This window comes from Haemorhous mexicanus, chromosome 7 (genome assembly GCF_027477595.1).
Source record: "Haemorhous mexicanus isolate bHaeMex1 chromosome 7, bHaeMex1.pri, whole genome shotgun sequence".
Classification (NCBI taxonomy): domain Eukaryota; kingdom Metazoa; phylum Chordata; class Aves; order Passeriformes; family Fringillidae; genus Haemorhous; species Haemorhous mexicanus.
In genome coordinates, this window is record NC_082347.1 from 29,403,813 (window position 1) to 29,412,463 (window position 8,651).

An 8,651-nucleotide genomic window follows, 5' to 3' on the forward strand; every position below is an offset into this window, starting at 1 on the left:
ATGAGAGTGTTTTGGCCACACAGCCCTCCCCCCTACCTGGGCTTACCTCTCACCAGAACAAAATGTTGTAGTTTTCCTGCAAATGACAGCTCCTGGCAGGTCTGGGAACCCCATGGTCTACCACGGTATTTGTGGGAGCTGCTGTGGGGGTCCTGGGACAGAGGACAGACTCTCCCTCCAAACACAGCCCCCAGAATTCAGGGCAGAGACATGGGAGAGGTCGTGCTTGGAGAGCACCTTGGGGTCACAGCAATTCATGGGGTGCAGTAAGGGGATGAGGGTGTATCCTGGATCCCTTTGTCCTCCAGGGAGTTTGGGAGTGTGCAGAGTTCCCATGGGAACACTCTGTGGGGCCAGCACAAGAGGCCAGGCACCGAGGGCTTCCAGCAGCCTGTGGAGGGGCACAGTGGCTGGGCAGTCACCCCAGCTCAGAGCAGCTCCGTGTCCCTTCTGCAACAGCCTCCAGCTTAGCATGACTGACTTGGGGGTGAGTTGCAAGAGCCTGGGAACCATCCTGACCACCCTTCCTAGAAAATGTGGGGTGACTTTGACCTTTCCAGCCAGTCACAGGGAGGAGGAGGACAAGCCCCTCTTTCCATTCTGCTCTTCCCTGATGCTGGAGAAGCACCTGCCCATTCCAGCACATTCCTGCTTGCTGCCATTCCAGGCTAAACTTGCCAAACACTGGCTCTGGTGGCAATGCTCTTTATTAAACAGCTCATGCCAGAAGCCCTTGCCAAGGCCCCACACCCAGGAGCAATGAGAACCCCCTGCTTCAGGAGGTCCCCTTGTCTCTGTGGGAGTGTCTCTTCCAGCATGGGGATCATGCCCAGCAGTCAGTGCAACCTTGGTGCATCAATGGGGCACATCCTGGGCCCAGACTGTGCCACAGAGAGATGTCCTGGGAGACCCAGAGATGACCAGGTTGGAACAAATTGGCCCCCACAACCTTCCCCAGCCCCGAGCCTCCTCCACCATCCCCATGCCCCCAGCCCACTCAGATCAGGGCAGGCTGGAGCCTGAGCCCTCCAGGGAGCTGCTCTCCAAAGTCCCATAGCCATCGAGCTTCATCATGCCAATGAGGTGGGCTGGCACGGAGAGGACGGAGCGGCGCGTGGCGAAGATGTGGCTGATCTCCATGAAGGTTTTGTTCTTGGTCTCAGGGATGACAAGGTAGACATACAGAGCCACCAGCAGGCAGACACCACAGAAAACCAGGTAGCAAAAGGCACCGGCTGACATCTGGGGACAAGAGCAAGATGAGGCAGAGAGCCAGGCACTCCCAAACTGGGCATGGCATGAGGCAGTGTCCCCTCCCACCCCTCTGCCCTGGGCTGGCTCTGTCCAGCACTGAGCTGAGCCAAGTGCACAGGCATCCCTGCCTTGGCACCCCATCCTGGGAGAGCAGCAGGGCTGTGTCCGTTCCCTCCATTTCCCAGGGCCCCTCTGAACTGTACCTGCAGGAAGGGGAAGATTAAGCCGATGGTGAAGTTGCAGAGCCAGTTGAGAGAGCCCCCCACAATGTAGGCAGCCGGGCGGTGTGACTGCATGAAGAGCTCAGCTGTCATCAGGAAGGGGACACCAGCTACAGAGGGAGGGGACACATCAAGGGTATGGAGGACAGGGTGACTCAGGTACCCCTAGGGTCTGAGGTTCTGCCCACCTCAGTCCTGTGGCCAAAGGGCTGGAGCCCAGCTAGGCTCGTGGTTCAAACTGGTGGTGCTGGGAGAGCTGGAGGAGACTGGGAGTGTGGTGGAGCAGTGTCCTATGCTTGGTCTCCCTTGGGATATGTCTTGTGGGGGGTTATGTGATGTCCCCCTGACACACCACACTGGCACATTGCTGGGTGCTCAGACCAGTTCCCCAAGTTGCGTGACTGGGAAGTTTCAGATTGAGTCAAAATAAAGGTGGAACATTTCATGTGGATCCTCATTTTCCAAAAATGTTTCTAAATGCTGATATATTAAATCTCATGGAGATCACAGGCATAGAGAAACATCTTCCTGGATGTTTCCCTCCATAATGCCCTTTCCAGACTCCCTTGATTAAAACAATTTAGAAAACTTCCTTTTATCAATCAGCTTCTGTTGCCACTGTGGCTGATACAGGGAGGAAAGAAGCAACCACTTTTCTGAGCATCAGAATCTCACACAGGACACAGAAATGCCATTTTCCAACCTGCTTTTCCCATGCAGAGTGAAAAAACCCAGAATGTATGGAAGTGTTTCCCAAGCCAACTTGTAAGTGGTCTGAAAACTGGACACAGGGTGTGGCTATTTCTTCTAGAAAGACTTAGCCTCTCCAGCCAAGTGTCACTGAGTCAGAAGTCCTGGGTCCCAGGACTGTCCCTGTGTTGGGGGGCAGGATCTATGGCCCAGAGTACCTTCCAAGACATGCAGGAATCTGGCAAGGGATTGTTTTTGACGTGGTGCCATGCTTGGGGTCCCAGCTGCCTGAAACAGGGCTGACTGGACCTCTTTATAAATGCAAAGAAAAGATGAACCAAAAACCAAGTGTAAGAGGTGAGGGAGGAGTGGGGCCCTTGACGGACTCTTACTCACAGCTCGCCCAGAACAGAGATATATATTTTTTTTGTTTTAAAACTCCTATTCATCATTGTTTGTGAACAATGAGCCATTAAAATCCTAATTAAAGATGTAATTACAGTGAATAAAGTCTGGGCTGAGGATGAATTATAGATCTGTTAAGAGCTCTGCTAATACATCAACTGGGTAAACCAGTCCAGGTTTCAGTCCTGGCTGTTGGAGCCTGCACTCCATGAGGGGCAGGATGATTCTCACCAGCTGCACTGTGATAGGAGCGGTGACACCTCCACAGAGGTCTGGGGAAGGCTGCCAGGGCTTTCACTCTGCTTCCTCCTGGAGCATGGCCCAGCAGGAGGGGGTAGAGTGTGCCCTGGGGATGTGTGGGGCTGGAGGGGTTTGTGGTGGGCTTTCACTTGGAGGTACAGCATCATAAACCAGGGCTGGACCACGGGGACAGGGCCAAGGCTCAGCTCCTGTCACCTGCCTGCAAACCCTGCTGGTCTCCTGGAGCCCCCATTCCCACCCCAGCGCTCCCCAGTGCCGCAGCCCCAGACCCACCTGGTCCCATGCAGAAGCCAGCGATGATGCCGACCACGCAGACCACGCTGACGTAGCGCATCCAGGGCAGGGCGGCCTGCGAGGGGACACTGAGCTGGGGAGGCTGCTGGGGCTGGCCCTGAGCTCCACACCCAGCACCCCTGGGACACTGCTTCAGGCCTGGCCTCGGCTTGCTGGGGGCTCTTGGGGACAGCGGCCACACAGGACACATTGGTGAGATGCAGACATTGATTTGGGGTAAAGCTGGTGAGGGTCAGCCTCAGCCAAGCTCGTGATGGTGCAGAATCCCCAGAGCCATGGGAGCATCCTCTGGAAGCAGACAGCAGGAGAAGGCATTTCATATCTGCCTCCCTGGGAACAACTATTTCTGGAAAAAAGCTACCAGAAGCAGCAGGATTTTTCTCATATGGATTTGTATTTTCTTCTTTTGTTGTTGTTCTTGGTGCTAAATTTACCTTCTCTTTAACTTTGAAGGGAAAACATGACTTGGAAGAGCCAGGTCACCTCTCATTTCCATGCACGCTCCTTCCCACAGCACTCTACCCATCCCTGCACCACTGAGCCCCAGATAATGGCCACGGGGGGCAGTGGCCAGGCCCTACCTGCAGCAGCAGGGAGATGGTGATGCCAGCCGAGCAGACACCCATGGCACAGAAGCCGGTGATGATCAGGGGCCGCCGGCCCACCCTCTCAATGGTGAAGCACTGCCAAGAGACAGCAGAGACTGACGGGGTGCTGGGCAGCTCCAGGGTGGATGGAACCAGCCCTGAACCCCAGATCCAGCTGTAGGTGGGAAGACACTCCTGGTGGCATCTGGGGATCGAGGGCAACCCCAGCTCAGAGTTCCAGGGTTGGGGCTGGGGCACGGAAAGTGCCAGGGGTGAGCGTGCATGGGGCAGGAGATGGGTCCCACAGAGCAGGGGTTAGGGTGCAGGGTTGGGGCTGGCTGGGGCGACCTGCAAGCCACATTAGCATCAGGGCCAGGCAGAGGTGCTGGGGAATAGGGTGTTTGTGGGGCAGTGGGCACAGCAGGGTGTGGGCAGGCAGCGCAGCGGCAGTGGGAGCAGGCAGGGTATTGACAGCAGAACAAATGCCTGTAATTTTATAACCAATCTCAGCATGTCCATCAGGGGCCATTTGTGGGGCTGCTCCCAAGCAATCTGGCTCTGTGCTGGGTGACTTCTGGGGGGCTGGGACACCCCCACAGAAAGGGGAGGGGAGTAGGGGGTACCCTTCAGAGAGGCAGGGCACCCCACTCTGCTCGGATTGGGCTATGAAAGCGAGGAGCAGCCCCCCACTCATTCCCTCTTTTCTGGGAGCAGCCAGCCCCATCCATCTCTGTAATTGTCAGGGAGTGGATTTAGTGCCGGGTGGCTTGGGTTGGCCCTGGGTGACACTTGCAGATGGGACAAGGGCCATAAATCTGCCTGGCCCAGTGCTAACTCTCCAGCTAAATGAGGGCTGGCTGGGGGGGGGGGGGCAGGGCTGCTAGCCTGGGGCCAGGCCAGTGCTTGGCTGGGGGCGGGGGGAAATGGGGACATGTGACTCTGCTAACAGAGGGACAATGAAAGCGAGAGCCAGAAGAAACTTCTAGTCCCCTCCATCCTCTCCAACTTTCTCTTTGCCTGCCATCTCTACCCAATATCCCCGCACCCAAAAATTTTCTCACCACTCCTAAATTGAGCCTGTCTCATCCCATCTCCCATCCCCATTTCCATGCCAAATCCTTTGCCCCCCAGCAAAGGGGCTGTCCCGTGGCACAGATGATATTTGGAGGTCCACTTTGTCCCCCCATTTAATGGTGCTGGGAGCTTCCAAGAGGGCTCTGGCACAGAGGGGCTTTGTCCATCTGTCTGTCCCTCACTCACCCCGATCAGCCCAGCAACGACCTCAATGGCGCCGGTGCCCATGGTGGTGTAGGGGATCTGGGACACGGGGATCCCGGCGTTCTCGAAGATGGTGTTGGTGTAAAACCAGATCTGCGAGGAGGGGACACAGCGTGAGCTGGGGGATGGAGCCACGGGGCACTCGGGGAAATGCCCTGCCAGGTCTCAGCTCAGAGTGTGCACAGCCGTGTCCCGGGGCGAGGACCACGTGGGGCTTACGGCATCGATGCCCGAGAGCTGCATGCCGGCGTTCAGCACCGCCACCGAGAGCGTCTGCCAGCGCACCGAGCGCTCCCGCAGCAGCTGCCAGACGGACACCATCTCCATGGAGGAGAGCGACCGCTGCTCCTCCTTCATCTCCTCGATCACATCCTGCACATCGGGGCTCCCCAGGAACCGGTGCAGTGCTGTGGGGAGAGCGGGCCATGGACACGTGTCCCCAACACAGGGTGGATGCTCACAGGTATGGCACCAGATAAGGGCTTGGCGCTACCCTAGCCCAGCCTCCCCAGCAGCCGCACAGGGGGCTCAGGACCCATAGGAAATGGGGAAAAGCCTCACACCACAGTGCTGGGCACCATGGAAATGCTGTGGCACAACCAAGTCAGACAGAAGGGCTGAACCACCAGGATTGCATTGGGCTGTCAGGTATGGACATGCAAGAATGTCATAAGGAAGCACCTTGGTCTTGGAAGACCTTGGAGAAGCACCCAGCACCTTCCAGAGCCAATCTCCCCAAGGATATCCCCTCACCTTTGGTGGCCCCACAGACGTCGTTTCTCTCTATCAGCAGGTACCGAGGGCTCTCAGGGAAGCAGTGCAGCAGCAGGAGCTGGAGGGAGGCAGGAACAACCACCACTGACAAGAAAAGGGGCCAGAACCTGTCCTAGGAGGAGTGGAAATGGGATGTGTCATGGAGAGAGCAGAGCAGTGTCCAGCATGTGTGGGCTGGGGTACTGTGCTTACCTTGCCCAGCAGTTCTGGCAGACCCAGGACCTGGGCAGAGAAAACCCCCAGGCAGATGAAGATGCTGGGCATGAGGCCCAGGAATCCCCGCAGGTTCTTGGGAGCGATTTCTCCCAGGTAGAGGGGCACCACACTGAGACAGATACCTGGGGGGCACAGGAGGGACTGGGATGGCAGTGGGGAGAAGCCAGACTCTAGGTCCATCTCCTCTCGTGTCCAGCATCATACACAGTGGGGACCCCATGGCGTTGGAGGTGGCCTGGCTGTACCAGTGAATCCCTCCACAGAGCTTGTGGGGAATACAAAGCCTTCTCCATCCCCCTAGGAATGGCTGTAGGGGACTGAGCCATGAGGAAGGGGCTGTGCACAGCCCAGAAAGCACCCACCTGAGTGGATCCCCGTGATGGAGCGGCCGATGATCACCATCTCGGGGGATCCCAGCTCCCGGCTGAAGCCCATGAAGCCGCCGGCCAGGAGGACGAGGAGAGCGCTGCGGCTCAGAGCCCCATTCCTGGCAGGCACAAGCAGCAGGACAGCTCCTCCAGTCCCAGCCACCTCTGGACCACCCTGGTCCCTGGTGGGACACCCTTACCTGCCGTAGCGCTCCACCAGCACCCCCACCAGCAGGGAGCCCCCCAGCCCGCCCAGGGCGAAGATGGAGACAGTCAGGGCGTAGAGGAGGGTCAGGGGGGCAGGGCCCAGCCCGTGCCCGAACCGCTGGGACCACGTGGCGTTGTAGAAAGCTTTTATGTGCTGCAGGGCAGAGACACACACGGGCACCAGATGTGTGGCCAGAAAGGGGAAGGCAAGGGAAGAGAGGATCTATAGGGACAATATCGTGGGTTTAACAGAATTAAAGGAGAAGCAGAGCAGAACATGTTTGGGGATGACTGGGATGTGCTGGTCTGGTTGCTCAGCAAGGCTCAGCATCTGAGACACCTAAGGATGGCTTAGAGATACCAAAGAGAGCACTCAAGCTGGAGCAGGGAGGTTGTGGCCAGCATTCCTGGCCCTGCTTTCTGGGGGACCAGTTTGGAGTACACGAACGTGGACTCTGAAGTCCTTCCCGTGCCATTCCTCTCTGGGTGACAACTCATGTTTTGATGTGGGGCTGCTGGACAGCTGTCCTTCTCCCCTCCAAGGGAGGGATGCAGAACTGTTTTCCCTGCTCCCAGAGAGGCTGCCCATCCCTTACCTCTGCCGGTGAGTTCACCACAGCAAGGTTGTAGCCATAGAGCATGGAGGAGCCAAAGGATACCAGAAGGGTGACAGACAGCAGGGGGAAGGTGAGATGCTGGGAAAGAGAAGGAAGGATCAGCACAGTCCTGGCTAGCAGAGCCAGGAGCCAAGGTGTCATGAACTGCCCCTTTTCTAGTAGGGATGACTCTGGCCCAGAGCAAAGACCCCAGTTCATTGGAATCCTGTGTTGAGCACTGCTTCATGCCAGTGCCCAGCACCCAGCCCAGCTGATCCAGCTTCCTTGTGGCTGGTCTTGTGGCTGTGGTGTGAGGTTTTTTACTGTGGTGGTGACCCAGCCTGGATAACCTGGGCACCCCTGCCTAGCTGGGAGAGGCAGCAGATGGCAGGGGGCAGGTGGAAAAAGGAGGGACACCCATCCCCCTGCCTCAGTGGAGCAGCTGAGTGGTGCTGCTGTGAGTGGCCCAACAGCACTGAAATGCTCCCGTGGAAGGTCCCAGCGCCCCCCAAAACACCACATGGACCCACCCCCTGAACCCTCACCCCCTCCAACACCTTTGCCTCCCGCTCCTGCTGGGGTCCTCACTGCGGGGAGCCGCTGGCCGCGGGGGAACAGCCACCCTGCAGCTCTGACCCAGCCCAGCCCAGGATCGGGGTGCTCAGGAGCATTCAGAGCACCCCCAGCCGCAGGGACAGCCCTGGGTGCTGCAATGAATGTCCGGAGAGATGAACGTTCCCGCAGGGTGCGGACATGGGACGAGCCTGCGTCCCCCAGGAGCAGCCCCGCTCCCCAGCAGCACAGCCGACCCTCCCCGCAACGCCCCCCGCACGGTAGCCGGATTCGTAGCACCCAGCAGCTCCCGGCTCACGCACAGCAAATCCCCCCTAATCCCACCAGGAATCCCAAGCGGGGAAAGAAGGGAGGGGGATGTCAGGCCGAGGGGTGTCAGGCCAGGGGCTAGAGGGGGACAGGGACTCCGTAGGGCAGACGGGAGGCAGGGATGGGGCGGCCCTCCCGGCCCGCAGGGAGCTCACCCCGGTGATGTCCCCGCCGGGCCGCGGGGTCCCTTTCCCGAGTGGCGGCGAGAGGCTGCGGGCGGAGCGCGGGGAGGGAGGAGGAGAGGGGGAGGAAGGCAGCCCCGGTGCGGCGGCCCGGCTGGTCTCTCCCATTTTTAGATAGAAGAAGGAGGAGGTGAGGGAAGGCAGGGCAGGGCAGGGCAGCCCGGGCGCCCCCGGGGCTCATTGGAGGCGCCTGAACGGCCGGAGGAGGAGTCCGGGAGCCTCTCCCCTCGCCGGGGGCAGGGGCAGCGCCTCCGGACTGCTCAGCCCGCGGAGGGGTCACGGCCCAGCCCGGGGGCAGCGGAACCACTGACGTGATGCTCGGCCACCTCTGAGAGCTCTCGCATGTCCCCTTTAAACGGGAGTGACCCGGGAACCGTAAGTGGGGCAGAACCGCTGCACCATCCCCGAGGCTGGCGGCGAGGGGGCGGCCCCACAT

General features: G+C 59.0%; 1 protein-coding gene across 1 annotated transcript; it reads right to left on the reverse strand.

Moving 5' to 3' along the window:
* Positions 1 to 689: 689 nt before the first annotated feature.
* On the reverse strand, positions 690 to 8,651 carry LOC132330209 (solute carrier family 2, facilitated glucose transporter member 5-like). The gene is given in 14 exon segments (XM_059852288.1): positions 690 to 1,242; positions 1,458 to 1,585; positions 3,105 to 3,180; positions 3,707 to 3,808; positions 4,973 to 5,083; positions 5,210 to 5,397; positions 5,744 to 5,876; positions 5,957 to 6,102; positions 6,343 to 6,467; positions 6,549 to 6,709; positions 7,152 to 7,250; positions 8,189 to 8,355; positions 8,358 to 8,444; positions 8,447 to 8,651. Coding segments are annotated over 14 exon segments (1,968 nt in total). The 3' UTR covers positions 690 to 1,002.